Source organism: Cygnus atratus, chromosome 8 (assembly GCF_013377495.2).
Source record: "Cygnus atratus isolate AKBS03 ecotype Queensland, Australia chromosome 8, CAtr_DNAZoo_HiC_assembly, whole genome shotgun sequence".
In the NCBI taxonomy this organism is placed as follows: domain Eukaryota; kingdom Metazoa; phylum Chordata; class Aves; order Anseriformes; family Anatidae; genus Cygnus; species Cygnus atratus.
In genome coordinates, this window is record NC_066369.1 from 8,413,335 (window position 1) to 8,435,382 (window position 22,048).

The window sequence follows — 22,048 nt, forward strand, 5'->3', positions numbered from 1 at the left end:
GGGAAGTAAATAAGATGAGGTCTGCACAGTCAGGTGTGCAGCTGAGAGCTGAGGGCGTTCACGGTGCTGTTCGTACTGTGCTGAGGGGAAGGAAGGAAAGGTTGTGCGAAGGCACCACCAGGCAGGCAGGATTTCCTCCTTGAAAATTTTACCCCGGTGAATGACACAGAGCATTGTGTGTTACACAAATAGATGCAGTGTCAGTGTGTGTTATACGTGTAAATCTGTCCCAAAAGAACATAATTATGGATGCAAAAGTGGGCATGCAAAAAAAAAAAAAAAGCTTGAATTATTGTTGCTTGTAAAATTTTGCTTAGTCTTCCCTGAGTTTATATGCATCTAGACATGGTCTTTAAATCTAGAATCCATGTGCTGCTTTGATTTCTGAAGACGCTTGACATGCTTACTGTTTTCCTAGCCCAGCCATGGCAGCAGCCCACACGAACTCCCACCTCCCTGCAGATCGTTCACAGGTAGGTGACATATGAAATCCGCCTGGAACTGGTAATTTTTGGTGCCCTTCTGTGTTCTCTGGTTTCTGTACTGCTTTGCCACTGCACAGTACGTTTATAAACATAACCCACAGTCACCTTTTGTACTTTCTCATTTTCTCCCCAAACAAGAATGGTCTAGTCTGGACTTCACAGTAATCTCTGATGTACAAGGAAATCTATCTCCAGTGATGCAGGAAAGGAGCCGCAACCTCTGTCAGCGATCTGTTCTTGTTGGTAGGAGGTGCCAGGCCCTGCATGTGAATGAAAGCAGGGCAGAACTTAGCACAGACCAAGGGGGCTCGGCTGCTCTTCCAGCACATGCAGAAACCTGCTGGGCCTGCAGGGTGGTGTCGGAGCCAAAACACCTGAAGCCCAGCCTGTGTTTCCCTGCAGTAAGGGCTGGCGGGTGATGGAAATGTCCTCCTGCCTGCTTGCACCCTGGCCTGCAGCACCACTCTGTCCTCACCCTGCAGTCTCACCAAGACATTTATCTGTGACCCCGTTCCTCATTGCCGCTGAGACCCCGTACAGCCCGCAGCCTGCCTCAGTACAAGGGGAAGGCCCAGGTCTGCCTCCAGCCTGGTAGAAAATCAGAGAGCGACTGGCACTGGGGGTCTTTACTTGATAGCACTTTGAGCTATCTGAGAGGTCTGTGTATTGCGCTAGCAGCTTCTCAGAAAGAATAATCAAGTCCCCTAAGTGTTTTAGGAAAATATGGCAAGAATGTTAAGTCTTCTGTTAGAAAAATCGTTGGTGTCATTCCCCAAGGAATTTATTTATAAATAATATTGCCTTACACAAACTTTCTGTGTACCTGGTCTTAACCCCATTCTCTTTCTGGCTATTGAAATGTTTAAATAGAAAATATAAATATATTTTGTTATGCTTATTTACTTTGTCTCTTGTATTTGCAAAGATACAAGGCTGAGCGCTAAACTACAGCACTTGTACAAAAATATGCAGTGTTAGCGACTCAAATGAAATGTCTGAATTTAGGATTTAGCTTGTATTTTATTCTTTCTTTCTATAAATTTTTCTTCCTCAAGGTCATCCGCATTGAGGAGAGCTTTTCTGTGATAAAAAGTGAGGTAAACCCAACATATCTAGGGCAGTTACATTCATCTGATCGGATCCTACAGCCAAGTAGATGGAGGTGCGAGGTGTGGCCTGCACATTTCAGACAAGGCCTTTCCCCAGGGACTGTCTCAGTGTCTGTAAATGCTCGCTGCCTGACTCCACGGGTTGTCCCTGGAAGCCAGTGACGCTTGTCACAAGATAATGTGCTACTAAATGGGATCGAAACTGGGGGTACCCAACTAGCAGGAATCAAGAAAAAACACCCTGAAACTGTTCAGGCTCTTTCATGCCACGTTTAGGATTTCATTAAAAAGGTCCTCATGTGTGAGACAATAGCTGCACCCATTTAAGCACAAGCTGTTTCACTGAAAAGTGAAAGACTCCCATGCAAGGGAAGAAAGTACGGAGGTTGCAACACTCCCGGGGAGCTGTGATGAATTCAGCAGCCTGTTTCGTTTCTGCGCTAGTTGTGAAACCATCTCTTTGTTCTCAGCGAGGCGAGTTTTGCCTGCCCTTGTGGCAGCCTGCACTTGCCAGGCTGGTGACCTGACAGGGAGCAGTGGCTGTAATGAGTGGGGCCCACGTTTGCTGTGCTGTGCTTGCACACCTCACGACATTATTTCGAGGATGCAGCGCCTGTTTCTGGATTCGCATGCGGTTCCATGCTCCTGTGTCGCCTCCCCAGCCTGCCCACAGGTTTTCTGTGGTGTGTCGTCATTTTGGCAGTTTGGTTTGATCCTATTGGTCTGAAACACTAGGTTTGTATATCAGAAGGGGAACGCACACCCCCTCTCTGTGGTGCTGTGTCCATAAATGGTATTTAAATTTATAAACTGAGAAAAATGGTTGCTATTTTAAGCAGCTGCTGCTGGAAGTCTGGCTCTGACCCTCCACAGCGAGGTCGAAATAATAATTTTTTGAAGTTCCACACTGTTAGGATTCTGCCATCTGCAGCAGCAGCAGAGGCTGCAAGCAGAGACAATGACATTGCACCACTTTATGTTAGTCCTAAATGTTAAATTTAATAATAATTTAAAAACTAAAAACCTTCTACATTTTAAGAAAAAGAGGATTTACGTTGGGGGAGGATGGGGAGGGGTTGTTAGCCTTGCAGTCTCTTGGACATTTGGAAGTTGTATTTCAGCATTTGTTTTGCAACCACAGGTGTTGTAAAAAGAAAATTGAATTTGTCATGTTAAGCCACAGCTCCAGCAGCTGTGGACTCTCAGACAAGCAAAGCAGATCGCAGGAGCTAGAAGTGCTGCCTGAGGACAACATACTTTTAATCTGTGTGCAGCTCTAAGTCAGAAAGACCTAGTCCTGCTTAAAGCAAAATCTTGAGTCTTAAACTTTCACTTTTCATTTTTCCTTGCTGAAACCTTCTCAAATAATCTCACTACAGCGTATTACTAAGTACCCACTTAATTAATGTGCCATGATTGATTGCTGCCACTGCTATGGCAGCAGCTAGGAGTTGTTTCCTAACCACCCGACTTTTACTGCTCTGCTTAGGAAGCTGTGTCACGAGGTAGTGTAAGTGACACCGTGCTGACATCTGTGGCGGTGCATGATGACATTTCTGAATGAATCAAAAGGGAAGGGCAAATTTCAATATGTATATCCTGGTGTGCAGCAATGACTGATATGGAAAATATTGAGAAGCAGCATAATGAGTGGTGTAAGTGGAAGTGCTGTGTGTATGTGACACTTTGCTAAAAAAAAAAAAAAAAAATCTTCACGCTGTCTGACAGTTGTTTGAATCAATCTTAAATCTACAGAGCAAGGGCTGCACCTTCCCGAGCTTACTGATGTGAAAAGAAAAATCAAACAAGCAGAGAACATCAGATTTCTATTCTTAAATTCAGTACACTTTTTTTGTTTTCATTCAGTGCAATGTGTGAGCAGCAAAGGGTGCAACCTCTTCGTGGTAGAGATGGGAGGATGGGGAATGGATGTGAGTCCTTGCTCCTGCTGACTACAAGCGTGGGAACGTGCACAGACTCTGTACATAAACACTGTCCCAGCACAGGCTGGTGCACTGGGATGTGTGTGAGGCGTAATTAGCTGCCGGGTGGTTGTTAATAATGTTGTCGTGGCTCACAGCATGAGAGGTCATCCAAGTCGACTCTGTGGGTCAGGCTCTGGGTATGTTGCAGACAGCTCCTATGAGAACTGCACGTGTAGGTTTATCACTGTGTGCTATTGAGTATTTGAGAGCTCTGAGTCACTTCTTAGCATTTTCTCAATCAATTAAGTGGCTGGAAGTGAGGAGCAGTTTTGCCACCAAGTCCTGCCTCACCGTGGGCTCTCGCCCCAGCACATGCACAAGAGCCAACACTTGTGACTTTGGGATTTAGGGAGCCAGCGCACTCTCGGCTGCAGAGATGCCAGAGCCAGCATCCTGCTGAGGGTGAGAACGTGTGGGTGAGAGGGTAGGATTGCAACACCCTAAATATAGATGGGAAGTGCCCAGCCCAAGTCTCTGTGGGACCGCATTCCAGCCTCTGACAGCAAGAAGTGATTCTCAGACCTCGCCTTGGCAGCACAATGCTGCTTTTACCTCTTTCTCAGGTAACACATCCCTAAAATAAAAGCTAGGAAAGCTTTCATGTTGATGTGTGCATGGTTATCTGTGCTGTTAAACAAGCTCATCCTAAGGTCTTCCAGTGTGAGTGCAGACAGAGAACTTTTAATACCTTAAATTTTTACCATTTGCGAGCAGCTGCATTTTGCCTTTCCTTAGCTGCACAATTCAGTAGCTGTCAGCACTATCTGTGTGTGTTTACAGGAGTGTGAAAGACAGATAAAACACGCTGCTCTTGAGCCCTGATTACAACCTCAGCAAAAGCTTTTCAGCTCTGCTTCAACCCTTCTTGGTTTCCAGATCTGCTCAGTCAGCCGAACCCCTGGTCTCAGCACCTAAGGGTGCTCTGCTCCAGCCTTCTAGCCAGGAGCAGCAACAGCCACCGCACCTCTGCAGGCTTTTGGGATGTCCCCAACACACCAAGTCCCTGTGGTTTTGCCCGCTGCCAGTCAGAGGGGGTGAGGGAAGGGCACAAATTGCTGCCTGTTGCCTTTCACACCCCTCTCTGGGTAGCATCAGGGTACCCAAAGCCCAGAGCTCCAGTATCGGGGAGCCTTCTCCTGCCAGTGGCTGGGAGCAGGGTGTTACTGTGGGGCCGAAGGGGGCAAACACAACATGATCCCTCTCCTTGCATGCCCAGCTGCAAACCACCCCTTGGAGATTTCTCACAAGTGAGCTATCAGCTCTAATAACCACGCAGACCAACATTGCTTTTGCTCTAGCGAGTCATACAGTAAAGCTGCTGATACTTTCGGCCCCTGGATGATCCACAGAGTCTCAGCAGAGTGTGCGAGGACGTGCTCCTGCTTGTTTGTTTTAATCTGCCGCCTGGCAAGTGTAGCTGGGTGCCAGGTGCTTCCCGTAGCGCAAGAAGCAGGGAGGGCTTTTGTAAATTCATATGCTATTTCTATCCTTCTCTGTGCTATTTGTCAAACCATGAGCAGAACCCTCGGCCACCCTTTTTTTCTCAGCTTGAAGCATTACCCCTACTCCAAGCTGACGGCAAAGTTGTTCCAAGAACTGATCTGAGGGAAATGAGTGTGACTCGGGTTTCACAATCCGGGTCTTTCTGCCTGTCCTCCATTCCCATGGGCTTTCCTGTGGGAAGTTCTTTGAAAGGGAAAGTTGTAAGACACAGTGCAGTAATGGGATTTTCCTTAAAGAGCTTGCTACTGTGCTCAGCAGGATCCCGGTGAAGCCACATCCCTTTGAAAGCCGTATTGAAGGGGATATCTGGGGGTTTTGTACGTTTCTTCATTTTCCATTTCCTCCCAGGAATGTACGGCAATAAAATAAGGCCTAGTGTTAGGAAATTGCTCTGGAGTTAACTCTGTTAAATTTTAAATTTAAAGAGATTCATGAACATCTCTGTTACTGGAAACTTATTTCAAATGAGAATCCATTTTAGCTTAATGCAATTCCCCAAATGGGCTAAACTAGGAAAAAGCCGTGTACCCAAGCCGGAACATTTCTATCCTGGACCGGGTACTGTGGAATATTTTATTCCACGTTAACTATTCCAGCAAATTCTCCTGCGAGGAAAATGCTTAATGGAGCTGCGGAAAGAATTAAAACCTTTTATTTTCCAGTAAACTGAAGCATCACTGTAACCTCATTGAATCGCTTCATGTTTTCCCAGACATAAGAACCAGGAAGGATATTTTTGAACAGAAAAGTCAAAATTTCTGTTAGACTGACATTTGCAGATGCCAGTCTTTGTACCAACCATCTCTCTTTTTGTAAAACCTTATTCTCTGCTTAGATCAGAATTGTCTTCAGAGTGACAGGCCTGGTTTTGGTTTGAGAAGCAAGAAAGATTTACCAGTAACTTCCCTTTTTATAACAAAAATATGCCAAATTTATTGTATGACAGAGTCAAGTTCAAACCAGGGTATATTTCCTCATTTGTATAAAGGTATCCCCCAAATCTAGGGTACTTCACACAATGAGGTGTCTCATCTTGTGTCCCCATGCACCTGAGCAGTATCCTGGTGGCTGGAAGACCTCGTGGCTCAGCTGCTCACCAAACTGCTAACGCTGAATGCAGTCCCAATTTCTCAGGCAGCCTTTCTCAGCAAACACTGTTTTCATGAGGCAAGGACAGAGAACTGCACAGTTGGAAAGCTGATGCTTATTACTTTTGCCTGTTCTTGTGGCTTTCCTGCCACCCAATATTGTATTTCTTTGATTTTCATGTCATACCAATTTCAGTTCAAGAAAACAGTCCTTCTCATTGCCTTTTGATGCACCAAATCCAGACCAGGCCTCAGCCCGAGAACTGAGCAAGGACAAGGTTGATGCTTCTGTGGCCGATTATTTGGTTTCAATTTCAGGTTTATCTGAAAGGCTGAACTTGAGAGGAATGTCTCTCTATTCAAAATGCATGTTTCATATATATCTTATTCTAACATTAGCAGGTATCTGTATTTTAAATAGAGCCATTTAACTTTTAAGCACTAGCTCCCTTTGCGCTGGATCTAGCTATTGATCAATGATTTGGATGTATTATCTAACCAGTCAGAAAGAAAATTCACTCTAGCCACTTACAGAGTGCACAGGTATCTTGTACCTTACTGTGGTGTATTTTGGGTCTAAATGCAGTGTTGTACCACTTAGCTTTCTGTATCAGACATTTTTGGGCCATTTTTGAAGCGAAGACTTCAGGCAGGCAGGTGCTTGGAGGGCTTGGTCCCGGCCCTGAAAGGGAACTGGACGGTGCCACTGCAGTGTCACCTGCCAGGGCTGGTGCTGGCCGAGTGTCCAGCGTCTGCTCAATTTCAGACAAACCCAGCCTGTAAAGGTTAATCGGAAATGTCAATGCTGGCTGCACAAGGAGTCTTTTTGGAAAACATGCGCCAGATGATCCCCAGGGAGGAAAGTGGCTGCTCTTAAGAAGGTCAATGAAAAAATAAAGTTGTGCTGGCAGTGCGAAGCGAGACGTGCCCATCGGTAACTGGCAATTGTTTGGTGGCATAGAAAAGCTGCATTTCAGAGCTGTTTCCAACCAGACATGGAGCTCCAAGATCATCTCACAGTTGCTTTCTGTCCCTCGGATCAGCTTTATTGACCAAGGGCATATCTGTTTCTCTGTGTTTGCAAAAATATGAAATGGAGAATATAAGACATTTGACACAGCTGACTTCATTTTCTCTTGCCAAGGAGGAAATATGGGTGAAAAGGATTCCCTGGGTTTTGAAAGGCAAATTCAGGGAATATCTTTGCAAGCTAGGGCAGTAAATAGAAACAGTAGTTGTGGAATCAGAGAAGACTGCAAGAATAAAAATAATTATCTTCATGCATCAGGGCTTGGGAAAGGGAAAAGACCTCCTGCTTCAACTTACCCCTGTCCCCTGGTGTTCCTAAAACTGCAACAGGGCTCAATCATGGGGCTTCCTTGCTGGAGCCCTAGCAGAACAGGAAGTTACATACCCCCTGCCTGTTTGGGAGAGAGCAATTTAGGAGGTGTGGGTTATTTAGAAGCATGTATATACTCTAAATACATTTTCTATGAAGCTTTAGCAAATTTTAGGTGAATATTCAAGCAAGAACTGTTAAAATTCTTGCTTTAATCGGAATCAGTTTGTTTGGCCTTAGTCAAACTGTGATTCTGGATACTGCAGAAGAGGCCATGCAGTCAATAATAACAATAGCTTCAGCTGCTGTGGCTGAGTTGTGCTTGTTTCTAGTAAATCATTTTCTCCATTACAGGTAGTGCATGGCAGGGAGAGAATATTTATAAACTACACAGTAAGAAATAAGCATCAACAAGCAAAATTAGAAGTAACATTCATCTCAAATATACTGAATTCTTGATGACGTCAGTCCAATCCTATCTAGTTTAGGAAAATATCACTGCTTGGTGGTATCAAAATGCTGTTGAAAATGGCAAATTCAGTTGGTTACCTTAATCACCAGTAAAACTGACTTCTGGCAATGGATCTATAGCAAGGTGTTATTCAATCTGATATTTGCCTTGTAAAAATCTCTACAGTAGTTTTAAAGTGTATTTCCTTGTTCCATAACAGCATGGGTTTTGCTTGTACTGGAAACTGCACTCATCACCGGAAAGCCACTGAATACATGAAAATGTACTGCTGGAAGATATGAATTTGCACTGGTGCTTTCCTGGCTCTATTTGGAAATCAGCTGAGCTGCTTTGGGAAAATGATGATGCTGTGCTGCTTTGTCCATTTACACTTTTACCCACTTGTTTTAAGCCAGTGACTCATATAAGGACACATTGCCAATGTGCTAAAATTATTTTTAGGCTGTATTTGAACCTTGAACCTCCCAACAAGGCTGAGTAGTGTCAGTAGGTATTCAGGTGATCTGTAACATGAATTCATTCATTGGATCTTAAACCAGCCAACAAGCGTTTTTCTGAGAACCAGCCCAAGGTGTCCCCTCCCGATCTGGGCATCACCGTGCTCCCAGCTTTGCTGCTGATATCCACCACGGGGATGTTGCTCCCGCAGTCTTTGAACATCTCAATGTGCTGTTACATGACCGGTCTGGTCAGGTTTTCGAGGAAGGAGGGGCAGAAAATCAGCAGTGCTGTTTCCAGATTAATTGCATTCCTTACAAGAGGCTGGTGATGTGCCCAAGGAGGAGCGCAAAGGGAAGAGTATGACAGAGCGGTGATGAGGGGTGTGAACCTGAAGGTCGGTCACCCCACCTTCCTGTCTGTCTGGCCGTGTCCTCACCAGAGAGAGAGCAAAGGCTCTCTACTTCTAAATACAGCCCAGGCTTCAAACAGCCTTCCCTTGAAGGCTTCTTTGGCTGAGGGGAAAGGACAAGGACCCTGCCCCTCACCCAGGTTCAGTATGTTAACACTGCTCCCAGCTGATTCAGGCAGGATCCCTCTGCCTGAACAGAATCTGAACAGTTTCCCAAAATAGCTGTTTCTCAAGGCAACCTGCTGCAGCAAGGTACCCTGCACCCTGCCATGGTCCTGCAGCCATAGCTGGTGCAGCCCACTGAAAGCCAATATATTTTACTCAGCAGAGGTTTTTTTGTTTGTTTGTTTTGTTTTGTTTTGTTTTGTTTAAGAAGCAGGGCAGAAAGTTTTTGGCTTTTAAGCAGTGACCTGGGACAGAGAGGGAAAGGACGTGTTTCTGTACCCAGGATTGCTGCCATTCCAGCTCTGTCTTTTCACAAATCCTGGTGTCACACCAGGTGACCCCGAAGTTCTGTTTCTCAAAGGGAGAGCAGATCAAAGAAGCCTGTCTTTTCACAAGTTTTGTCGTTGGCAGAAGGAAGGAAATTTCAGCTGTATGGACAGCACAGCTCAGGATACTGCAAAAGATTTGTCAACACTGGGGCCACAGATGCTGCAGATTGATTTGAACTGCATTTTAATGACCTACTAGAGCTCTCTGGCAGTACCAGCAGATGGACAGACTGCTCAGCACAGCCTGCAAAGTGTACCCAAGGTGCTGGGTAAAGGGTGGGAAGATGATGTGGTTGGAGGCTGCAACAGACCGGGCTGTGTCCCCCCACCAGAAGGTTCGTCTCTTCCCATCACCCTCCAGAGGCTGGGTGGCTGGACAGTCAGGTGGACCAGCCAGCTGATCCCACGGAAAAGAAGAAAAACTTCCTGCCAGACCAGCTTCCTCATTCAGCTGTGCAGCAGCTCCACAGTTGCTAAATCAGATGCAAGGACAGCGATGGACGTGCAGGGAGCAGGGATGGGGAGGGAGCTCTTCCCAGTAAGGCAGCTGCTGCTGGTACGTCATGCTGCAGCGTAACATGCAAACCATATCCTTAGTCCTTCTGAGCAAAATTCCCTGAATCTGTGCTGCTAGCAATACGCAAGTTTGACCATTGGAAAGCTCACGTGGGAATGCTGATGCTGTCCCAAAGCATGTCCTGTGCAGTGTCACTCACCGAATGTGGCGGGGGAATTGGGAAGGATGTGACAAAACAGCTGTCATCCAGCTGGGGATGTTGCTCAAGGTCCTTTGGTACGCATGTTGACATCATGCTGAGATTGAAAAAAAAAAAAGACTTAAATGTGGCTGGTTTTGGTAAACTGCTACTAAAATAATTCTGTGTATCCTTTTGTGGTTATATGCAAGTGGCTTATTCCAGGAATAAGCAATTGGCCACATTAGCTCCCACAAGTGCAAACTACATTTTGCTGCCAGTAAAGCAGCAAAGCAGCTTCCTTGCTTCTTTCCTTGTGGAGTGCAAATGTTGATGCTTCTGCCAGCACGCCTTGATCTGAGGGGGGATTTCTATCTGCTGGTGATCTGCTATCAACTGCCCGCATGCTTCCTGAGTGCCACTTCATCCGTGCTCCTCTGTTGTTTGTGGTGCTAAAGCCTCGTGCAAACCCTGCAGCTGGCATTGTTCTTTGCCTATAAAAAGAACTTTGCTCCCCTTGTATTTGTTGGTGTTGGTGTTTGTATTTTTTTTTTCTGGTAGCATCGACACCACAGTCCTCCCACTGCCAGGACGAGCACCTGCCTGCGCCCAGCCCGCCCTGCAGGGCAGCAGCAGGGCGATGCTCCGCCAACCTGCGCTTACTCAGAGGAGCTGCTGCTGTCTTTGGACGTTATTTCCTGACTCGCCTTCTTGTTAATGACTGCCATCGTCATTAGTCACTTACTGTTTCCTAGTGGAAAATATGCTGGTCTGTATATTGTAACCCTTCCTCTCCGAGTCCGCATTGATCCTACTCGTTCAGGTACTGACAGGAGTGAGTCCCCCCATCCGGGGATAAGACCCCAGTGCAGCAGTGATTCACGGGGCTGAAGCAGTGCTCGGTGGTTTGTTTCCCTCACTGGTGCCCAGCCAGCCCCACGATGTCCTTCCTAGCTTCACCTGCCCCATGTCCACTCTGACACAAAGGCCCTGCTGGTGTGGGGAAGCCATGGCCCATGCCAGTGGCTCTCCTCTCTCATCTCGCCAATCCCCATGCTCCTGTCATGAGGGTGCAGTCATGTTTCGGTCCAGAAAGCCCCCAGGGAGTGCTGAAGTGGTGTTTCAGAGAGAGTCACCCTGCTCTGAGGCCTCTAGGTGCTACTTTTGGGAGCCTGTTGTTACAGTCCAGTCACAGGCACACTCCCTGCTTTGCTGCGCCAGCCATGCAGCACTACCTGAGATCTGCTGGGTGCTCTAGGCTGGTCTAATTGCTCTGTACAAAGCTGCAGATCTCTGATATTTCCTAAGATATCATTCTGTCTCTTAACCAAGTCCTTATCTCCCTTGTGGGAAGAAGGGCCGTGTCGCTGAGGCACCCATGACTGAACGTGAAGTAGGGCCAGGCCGACATGAGGCCACAGGGGTCTGACAGAAACTGCTGACAGAGAACCACTGCGTGTGTTACGGTGCCCAGTGGAGCTGGTTGAGAAATGAGTTTCCTTGCATTTCAGCTGTGAAGAGGCAAAGCAGTTAAGAGTCATTTTCAGTAGGTTCCCCTGTAACTAGCAGCCTCGGGAAAAACATACAGGGAGATTTGCTAAAGCTCCTGTGTGTGGTATAGGTGCCTTCTCTGGAAGCTGAAGCACATCTGCATGCCAAGAGACAAATGACCTTTCTGCGTGCAGGCTGCTTATTCCAGAGTACAGTACTTTTTAAATTATTATTTGTTATTATTATTATGTCAGTGTAATTTGTTGGTTTTGTAAGGAAACGTACAAGAAGAGAAATAGTTTACAAGTGTCTGTGTTCCAGAACACCACACTTCATAAAAACTGTGCACTGTCATATCTCCTCAGAGCCAAACAGCTTCAAGACATTATTAAGCAAATGTGACGTTTTAGACAGGGTAACTTTTTCAGAGAAGAAATACTTGGATGTGGGGAGAGGGGTGTCAAAAAGAGAAAAGAGGTTGGCTAGAAAGGAGGGCTGGTGCTCTTCAAGCCATTTCAGACTCTCTATCTACACACATAGCTTAAGTGTTGATCTCTGGAAAGATGATCTATTTGTCTTCTAGGTATTAAATATCCCAATTCTGCTGCCCTGTTCTAACGTGACCTTTCTATGGCCCTGTGTGAAGACCCACGCCTGGTGACCACTGCTAGCTTCAGGAAGATCCCTGGGGCAGAGGGAAACTCAGTTTAGCTGGGAGCTGTCGTAGGGTAAGTATCGTTCTTCACTGCTTTCCAAACCCACCTGCTGGCAATCATGCTGCTCAAGCGCTCACTTAGCACAATCCCTTATCTTGGTTCACTGCACCAACAGACCCCGCAGGCAGCTCTGAGGCACAGAGCACATTTAACACAGTAAGACCTGCAGAGGCCTTCTTAACCTTTGGGAAATTGCTCTGAAAAAGCTCTGCCACTTGGATTCTTCCAGTTATTGGAAAGGTTTTACTTCCATCGTTGTCACAAATAGCTGCCAAGGATTCCAACTTCTCAGCTTTAATAAAGCATACATATTGCTGTGGGGCTTGGGGGTAACTAAAGGATTTCTACAGTACCTCTAGCTGCTATTCTACCAGGATCAGGAGTCTAGGCCCAACAAATAGTTAGCAAATGTTAATTGTAGGAAAATTGAAAGGGTGGCAGTATATATTGCTTCTTTGGTGCTAGCAAAAGGGATGTCCACTATTCCTTCCTCACTGACTTATGGACAGAGCCATACGAATGCAGATCTGGGACCTGGCCCAGTGAGTTCTCCAGAGTGATAGATTTGGCCCTTATTTGTAAGTGGCTCTCCAGAGACAGAATCTATCTGTGAGAATTTGAAATTAAAATGAATTTGGTCTCTTTGTGTTAGGATAAACCAATTTATTCACACAGCTGGCTCTGGAGAGTGCCTTGTTTTTTCCTGTATAAAAATTAAGCCAAGAGGCTTTATTGGGAAAATTCTGTGCATATTCAATAGCTACTGATGTGCTTATACAGGCATCATTAACCTGTTGAAACAAGCATTATCCCTCTAGCAGTATGAAGATGCAGCCAGTTGGATCGTGTAACTACGTAACTCCACCCTTCCATCCAAACAGCTCTTTTACCACCTAATCCTAAGGTCACAACTGTTCTTTTTCTCAGCTCTCAACCATGACCCATTTATGCTGCAGATTTTACTTGGCACTTCCACCTGGAAGAGCCAAGCTGCACTGCTGCAGCATGAGCTGCACTCTCCCTGTGGGAATGGAAGGAACCTGCTCCCAAACCTTTGTATTCCTGCTGGGAATACAAGGTGCAAAAGCAATGCTTCAGACCACTGATGGCACTGAGTGCAGCTGGAGGAGCCCTGGCCTTCCTGGCCGTCATTTCTCTCCTTGCTTAGACTCCTGGTCCCAGCCTCGGAGTGGGTATCAGGCAGTGTAAACAGCAAGAATCAGACACAGCCAAATCGGGAGACAGCTCAGCTCTGCAAACAGACGCATGAAGCCTGGGTGGACGCCAGGGCGGGCAGCCACACACGACAGATAATCTCCGTGACGCAACGCGAAGCCTGCTGGAAGCAGGAGGACCTCCGACCTCCCTGAGTCTGCAATTGCCATGGCCCCGTCCTGCTGCAGGACTGCTCTATCACCTCCCGAGCTCAGCCCCGGCAGCAGCCCTCATCTCTGGCAGGTCCAGGCAGAAGGGTTAATCCTGTCAGTCTTTACAAAATGGCTGAGCCAGGAGGGTGCTAGCACAGTGCCTCACTGCCCCTCTGTAATACTCGTGTCCTTTCACGTCGCTGTTATTTCGATTTCCTTTTGACATCCGTGAAGGCGAAGGAGCACACCAGCTAAGTAAACAGCCCGCTCTGCTCCTAAGTGCCTTTTCCATATTGGCCAGCCGACTTTCCAAGCCCTATAAATTTTAGATTAGTACCATGTCCTCTGAAAACCCAAAGTCAGGCTTCAAGCCAGGAGGCCACAGAGCTGCTTTCTGTCTAAATCTGTAATGCAGAAACACAACTTATTCCATTAGATCTGAAGTGGGAAAATTGGCTGGGAAACACAAGTACTAATTTCTGTCAATTAGATTATCTTGAATGGGATATTTAATATTTTTAATGGAACATCATGTAATTGCTGCTCATGGGTACTTTGTAGCTGTTGGAAACTCTGATCTCAATGCTTACTCTAATGAAAGATTGCCAACAGACACAAAGGACTTGCATTTGAAACTCCTGCGTAGGAGAACTGTTGGGACTATTTTGCCCGCGTTTCTTTGCTGGCCAGCTGTCATTTCTCAGTTACAGCGCTGAGGATAAAGTCAATTAGTGCATCTACAAAAGTGTATGAGGCTAACCTCTGTGGGGTGTTTCTGAGGATGTTCACCACAAATCCTGCTGCAGAGACTCCATAAAAAATCAAGAGTGCTTAAAGATGGTGAGCTGATGGGACCATACAGCTAGCACAGTAACCCTGAGAAAAGAGCTCCTATACAGTTGTGTCAGGGCCCTGAGGGCACTGATGGCCTCAATGGCCCACCTGTGTCGTCTCTCTCTCTCCCCCTCTCTCTCCCCCTCTCCCTCTCCCTCTCCCTCTCCCTCTCCCTCTCCCTCTCCCTCTCCCTCTCCCTCTCCCTCTCCCTCTCCCTCCCCCCCCCCCCACTGCAATGGAGTGGGGGCTCCATTTAAGCTCAGCCTTGATTACCCTGCCCCTCTTTGTGTTGTAGGTGCAGCTGTGTGACTGTCCCTCTCTCCTGGATGGATCTTGGACCTATGTTGCAGGTAGGTCTGTCTCCAGCCCTATTTCTGCACTGTCTGTGGTATGGACCATGGGTTGATGTTGTAGTCTTGCCAGCAGTCATCCCCATCTCCTGCTGCTCCCTGGCAGTTTGTTCCTGGCATGCGTGAACCAGTAGGGACACCAGCTGTCGCTGTACTGGTGGGATGAGGAGAAGCCATAGGTAATGCTATGTCACCTGAAGGAAGATGAGTTTGGGATGTTGTCCCAGGCTCCAAACAGTTTTTCCCCACCTAAATAATATTAAGCCAAGTTTGCAGATATATGTTTACATACAAAAATCCCCAGACTTCTAAAGGTTGATGATTTTGTGCTGCACAGAAGTCGCCGAGTCGTGAAGTCCCATCCGAGGAACCCTTCCATGCACATGCACACATGCCTATAAAGCCCTGCAAAGCCGTCATCAGCCTCCCCTTCTCCAAATAGGATTTTGGAATTTCAAGTGGAAATGCATTTTTATTTATAGTCTTGGTACATTTTTTGACCACAATAAACAAATACAAGGAGCAAGAGCAGCGCATTTCAATTTGTTTACGGGGTGGCATTGTTTTCCCATTGGCCTGGAGTGGTGAGTCAGCTTTGCTGTTTAGCTCACCCTGTTCTCAGAGGTCCTCTCCAGCCTTTGGGCCAGAGTGCACTTGCCAAGGGTCAGCTGCCTTGGCTTCACGTTTTAAGAGATTACTTTACGTTTCCTTCTTGATAGCATGGTGGGCTCTCGGTCAGATAGCCCTGTGCTGCAGTATCAGAGCAGATCCTTTAAAACAGGCTATTGCCAGATGCATTCATTTGGCATTCATGACCTAGTTTCTCCAAATTGTGAAACTGTAGTTAATATTTCAAAAAATATATACAATTTAAGCAGAAGTGTTTATGTTCTGGTGTGGGGATTTACTAGGGGTGCACAGACTCAGATTACAATTTCAAATTTTTCTGCGTAATTATAAGGGTGAGAAATGTATCTTTTGATCTGAAAGCAGGGGAACCACTTGCCTCCAGCAACCAGAGCTGTAAGAAAAGCACAAAATACTGGGAAACTAGAGGCTAAAAAAAAAAAATTGATACATAAATAGTTAAAAGTTGCTTTTGTTCTGGATTTGCTGGTGTTCTTCAGCAAGTCAGGATCTCCAGACTCGCTATCCCAACATTGCTTGTTGTGTTAGTAGTGCATGAGCTAGCGCTGACTTCTTGGGATCAGCCAGGACTTGCGGTGCAGCTGGAGGCTGTGACAGCAGAGCTGGGGTGCCCCCCTACCCCCACCCTCTGGGAGGTGTCCACTTCTTTCCATCCTCAGCTTTTTGCAGCAAGTCCTAAGTCGCTAAAAAAGCGAGCTTTGTTTGCAGACTGACGTGCTCACAGCCTGTTCTCATTTGCAGCTATGGTTCCTGGAATGATGTTACCCAGAGGCATCCCTTCTCTTTATTTTTTTCTGCCTGGGAGGCTGTCAACATGGCCAAGGGCTGGAGCAACTTGACAACACGATGAGAGCTTTAAAAAATGAAAATACAGCCATGCCCTGGCCTTACCTTTGCTTGCAGGATCCCAGCTCTGCTGAACCTCCCTCTGCCATTCCCAGAGCCACCTTTCCCCACCAGCATCTGTGGGGAAATCAGCAGCTCATTTGTTGCTGTTGGATACTGATAGCAGGGTACCAGTTTTAACTGTAGCTGTACGGGTGCCCACAATACGGAAGCAGCACCTCTTAAAGCAGTTGGTATGCTCGTGCTTCTCCACAAAGCGTTCGTAGCAATCTTCCACGGGTTGTAAGGCTCCCGACATGCCTGTACCGACCTTTTCATGATGAAGCTTACCCTGGGAGCTGGGAAAATAGGGCTCTTTCTGCAAACTGCTAAAGCATAATAGATGTTGTCTCCACAGATGTGTTAAGCATTTTACTAAAATTAAGATTTTTTTTTTTGTAGTTGTTGATGCACCAAACTGTTGTGCTGCAAAGCTTACCCTTAAAACCAGGGCTCTCAGGCTGCATGAAAACCTTCCTGGGGGCACGGCCCAACTTGGCTCTTGGTACCCTGATGGCATGCTCAGTGCAAGCTAAGGAGCTGCCTGCACAGACTTCAAGTTCCATGTAAACAACTCAAATATTAAGAATACACAAGAATAGCCCTCAGGCAGTGATGCCTTGCCTAGCAGCCCCACCTAATTTTCCCCTCTGGACTTCAGGCTGTGCTATAAGTAGTTCTGGCACCTGCTGAAATTAGAAATGTTTCTTTCCCTGAAACCAGACACCAGCAATGGTTAATTACCACATCCCAGATTGGCACAGGTTGATGAGGCTTTACTGAAGCCAATGAAATTTCATGGAATTATTCCTGCCCTGGCTCTGAGTCATTAGCAGGTATAATTCTGGCTATTTTTATGCTCTTCAAATTTTGTTGGATTACAAAAGCACTCATCAGCCCAAACCTTTTTTCCTGGTTAGGTGTTAGGGGAAAGCTTTCTGTTACAGTAAATTATCGGCCAGATTTTTTTATTGTGCTTATTTCATGTAGAGGTAACTAAACTGATCAGAAAGCTTGGTTGTAGGAGCCAGCTCTCACAGGTAAAACTCAGCCCTAGAAATGGGTCTATGTTGCCTCTGTTTTTACCTCTTTCCATGTATAGAGGCAGTATAATGTGCGTACTTGTGTATGTGTGTTGCAGAATATGTAGCAGCATATAGATGCTTAAAATAGTTGCCTTTGCACAATCCGTAGGTGCACGATTAAAATAGGAAATCCTGTGGGGAGTTTTCTTGGTGCATGAAGGGGATCCCTGTAGGAGTGACTGCTGTGGGTATATAGGGACCAAACAGGTAAAGCTGGGACCTGAGGAGTGTGGTCAGCGCAGCTGGAGCCAGGATGTTGAGCAGCCCAAGTTCAGAAGTCAGGAAGCTTACAAATTACGGCCTACAACTATGGGACTGTTGGAGGTAATGCTCTGGGATGTCGTCAATTAGAAAAAGTATCCATGGAGGAAAGATGACCACTAACTCTCCCTGTTTAAGAGTGCTCACCCAGCAGGCAGTCAAGTCTTTTTATTATGGTCTTACCTCCACTGACACTGCACAGGTTTGCAGCCTGAAAATCACGTCCTGCTTGAAGCAGGGGGTCTTGAGCAGCTGTACTGCTGCAGTAGTACAGGTACCTGTATTCCAGGGAGCATCCTGTGCCTTTGAGCTCCAGCAGCAACGCTGCTGCTGTTTTCTGGTTGACTTGTCATCACTCCTAGCCATGCATGCAAACTGCACTGTCTAAGAGATTATTTCCATGGGGAGGTAGTTAAAACTGGATGTGCTGAAATTTATCACCCCTGTTAAGCTTTCAGGCTGCTTTCAGGCTCTGAGGGTTTTTACTTTGCTGAAAACAACCTGCCCAGTAGGTTAAGAGCTAACAGCTTAAAAATTAGCCTGGAGATCACACCCATGAGAATGGGTGCTGCAGAACACCCCATCCAGTGCCAGACCATGTATCTGTGTGTGCAAAACAAGCAACAAAAGCAGCTTTGTATCAAAATAGTTTATTAAAAACAATAAGACTTCACTGAAGCTTGCTGTCCTTGAGACAGAATTATGACATTATTGCAGAATTCAACACAATCATAATCTACCTTTAAATATAATACTACATAGCTCCTGTTCGCTGTGGCCAAGTTTTGCCCTCTGTCTGGCCTTGTGCAGCCCTGCTGGCACAACCCAGCCCTGGATGCTCAGCTGTACAACCTGTCCTTCTGGGAACAGGGGGATCTCCCTTCCTCACTTCGCACAGCGTAGTGACAGTGGTAGCAGTGTCTACGAGTCACACACAAACCCAACACATTTCTTTTCAACTGGTGTCAGTTTACGCAACCGGTGTTAAAATACCGAGTGACTGATGACAGCAATACTGGTTGATGTTTAGGAGAAATACCCAACTCGAGTTCCCAGCACTGCCCGACTGTACAGAGCCACTTCTGTTTACAACAAGGAAGCCCTGTTCTGACCTGCTCTATCAACACCACAGCTGTGACAAGGACTTTACACTGCACAGCTCGGTCTGAGGCATGAAGGCACCTTTCCACTGCAGCGCTCAGATAAGTGCATCGCCAGCAGCTGCCTGGCACGCTTCTGCTGCCCTCTGACAATGTCATTCTTTACCATCAGCTTTCACTGAAGTCAGTAGTTGTCCTTTTGCACCATGGAAAACGGACTGAGTACTCAGTACCTCGGTCTTTCAGGTCAGCTGTGGCTTGCTTCCTCAGTGACTAAAAGGCTTCTCCTTGCGAAGAGCAAGCTCATAGCTCCACAGCTCATGTCCCTTGGGCAGCACTGGTGATAGGTGTCTTCTTGCACAGCTCCTGGTAGAACTCAGATTCCAAAAACCGGGGGTACGAGTTGTTCTCCATTAAGCTGTAAACCCTCTTCTGTGCTGCGCTGAAGCAAGTATGCGTAGCTTCTTGGATGTTCTGCGCGATTATGTTCTTGGTTTGGAAGTCTATGTTTATCTGAAACAGAAAGGACATTTACTTCTGAGAACTGAATTCAAACAAGTATAATACAACAAAATTTCTGAAGAGGTTGAAAGATCCTGTACTAATGTACAGGGTTAAATTAGTTTTTAAGAAAATTCTTTAATGCAAAAACCCGAAGTAATTCAAATGACACTATCTTTCAGTGCTAAACTCAAGCATTACAGGTGTTCAATGAGACTGTTGGTTTTCCCCCAGCTTAGATGGAAACTCCCTGAAATGCTCTTTGTGCCATATTCCAACTTGGTGAAAAGGCAATTAGTGGGGAGCTGTATTTGGTGAGACACACATGATGCATTTCTGACATCTGTGTCTCAAAAGGAGTTCAGAGAAAAAGTAAGGCCAAAATTTCATAGAACAGGGAGGGCAGTTATGTTTAAATAGGTTTTCTTTACCTCTTTGGGAGCCTCCTTCTCAATGAAATCATTGTAGATCTTCTTTGCTTTTGATGTGAGCTTCTGGGGTGACTTGGTTTTCTTGAAGTCCTCGCAGGCCAGCCAGAACTCGATGTTCTCTTCGCAGAACTCAGACTTCAGAAAGGCTCGGAAAGCAGCAAGACCATCTAGGGAAAGGAGGGGAAAAAAATGCATCAAGTAAGTATTTCAGGAATCTTGAATTTACCCATTTATCACATCTGTTCCTACCAAAACACTTTGCTCTGTTTCTGATCTGGCTCTTTCTGGGATGGCAATGAAAAGTCCGCTTTTATGTATGTGAGCAAACTAACGCCCTAACAGCTTGGCAGGCTTCAAGTTAGTCATTTTTAGATAAACACACAAATGAAAGGCATTTCTAGTCATTGTGCTCCCTTTTGTGATGCCTCCATATATAAAAAAATTCTCTAAATGGGATCTCCTGTATTAACCTTCAGACTGGAGTAAATATTTATGACAGGGCTACAACCCCCTGGAATACTTCTTGCAATGGAAAGGATGACTCAAAGGTTCAAAGAGCAAACAGTAATATTTCTTAGTCTCTTTTGCTCTGCTGTTGTGTGCTCTTCCTTGTAGAGCTACAGCAAAACCTGGAGAGCACTGAACTTTGTTGCAGAACCCTTCCCAAGTTTTAATGCATTTGTCTTAGATGAACAGAGAGCCCAGTGAATGGCCTTTGGCAAAGCCAAGCTAACACATATGGTTTAACTACACAGTTTACAGCTACCTCTGGGACAAGAATACTCCACGGCAGGGGAATTTCAATGTTTTAATACTGGTTTACAAAGCAAGGGACAACACCGATGTGCACGGAAGCAATCTCTTCAAGACACAAAGTTCCCCATCATTTTAGTGTTAAATGCTACAGTTCAAAGACAAACTTACATTTATTAGCAAGGAGTTCATCAAAGGCTTCTGACCACAGCCGAGCTTCTTCAGGGGAAGGCCTGCAGAGAGCCACAGAGAACATCAGGATCTGCTCCAGAAGCTTTAGTCTTTTTTTTTTTTTTTAATTTTGTGCAATACTGGAGTTATTTAAGCAGAACCGGCCGTAACTTACCTGAAGTAGGCGTGGTGCTTCCCCCCCTTATTGGCTTTCACGTTGGTGGAAGTGGAAGAGTTCTGCAGAAAGTAGCTCAGCCTCTTCTTCCAGTCCTTAATGCTAGGAGAAGGGAGAAGCGCCTTCAGCACCGGGAGCACCCAGCAGAGGGGACCCAACCTCCCCCGACAGCCCTGCCCCCATCCCCACCGCTCCCCCGCCGGGGGCACACTCACATCGTCCTCTTCATGCGGCCCTTCTCCGCCTCCTCCAGCTCCCCGCGGCGCCGCCCGCCCCGCTCCGAGTGCCGCCCGCCGGGCCGCAGCGCCAGCAGCATCGCGCTCTGCATCGCCCGGCCCGCACCGACGCCGCCACTGCCCCGCCGCCCGCCGCGCGCCCCTTATATAGGCCCGCGGGCCCCGCCCCCGGCCCGGCCACGCCCCTCGGGGGGCGAAACGCCCCCAGCCCAGACCACGCCCCTCGCGGGGAGGGCACGCCCCCCTCCCCTAGGCCACGCCCACAGCGGCACGGCCCCGCCCGGCCTTTGGAAGTGGAGGTCCCCTTTTTTCCCTTTTTTCCCTTTTTTCCCTTTTTTTTTCCTTTTCTTTTTTTTCCTTTTCTTTTTTTTTTTTCTTTCCTTTTTTTTTCTTTTTCTCTTTTTTGGGGGGGCGAGTTTGTTTTTTGTTGTTGGTTTTTTGTTTTTTTTTTAAAGGGAATTTCTCAAAGAGATGCAGCGCGCAGCCTGCACGCTAAACAAGCAAACGGATAAACAAGAGACAAGGGGCCGCCCTTATCACACCGCGGGATGGCCGCACGTCTGGGGGGCGGCTTTCCTTCCCTCGCAGCCTGCCGCCCCTAAATCGGCTCTGCCGCCCCGTGCGGCGTCCACCACCACCCTCCTGTCCTGCAGCCCCTCTCTGCAGCCCCTTCCCATCCTGCAGCCCCACAAGAGCAGCTGCAGACTCCTCGTTTCCCAAAAACCTGACTTCAGCACAGCCCTGCAGCATCGGGGCTGCGGCAGCATCCCCTGCCCCGCTCGGGGAACCAACCCCCAGTCTGACGTCCCCTGCTCGCAGAACATGCACAAAGCTGTGCAAAGGCGTTTTGCCTTAGGTGAGATATACACAGGGCAAGTGAATTCTGTTTGATTTGTGAACACACTTGCACAAGGATGCTTTTCAGCACTAGTTATAAGTCCTTTGCAAGATGTGTAGGGGCTCTGGTACAAAAATCAAGTCCCATCCCCTACGCGTTACCAAACGGCTTTTGCAGTAGGTAGCC

General features: G+C 46.8%; 1 protein-coding gene and 1 long non-coding RNA gene across 2 annotated transcripts; one reads left to right on the forward strand and one right to left on the reverse strand.

The window, feature by feature from the left end:
• The first annotated feature begins 2,078 nt into the window (after window positions 1–2,078).
• On the forward strand, window positions 2,079–14,772 carry LOC126913385 (uncharacterized). Its single transcript, XR_007708587.1, has 3 exons — window positions 2,079–2,329; window positions 12,095–12,239; window positions 14,724–14,772. It is a non-coding gene; the product is annotated as an uncharacterized LOC126913385 (long non-coding RNA).
• Window positions 14,773–18,291: 3,519 nt separating this feature from the next.
• On the reverse strand, window positions 18,292–21,143 carry LOC118243645 (regulator of G-protein signaling 2). The gene is made up of 5 exons (XM_035537883.2): window positions 21,004–21,143; window positions 20,789–20,890; window positions 20,614–20,675; window positions 19,690–19,856; window positions 18,292–19,270 (listed from the first exon to the last, which is right to left on the reverse strand). Exons 1-5 carry the CDS (start codon window positions 21,114–21,116, stop codon window positions 19,076–19,078), a joined length of 639 nt encoding a protein of 212 aa, XP_035393776.1. The 5' UTR covers window positions 21,117–21,143; the 3' UTR covers window positions 18,292–19,075.
• Between the last annotated feature and the right edge of the window lie 905 nt (window positions 21,144–22,048).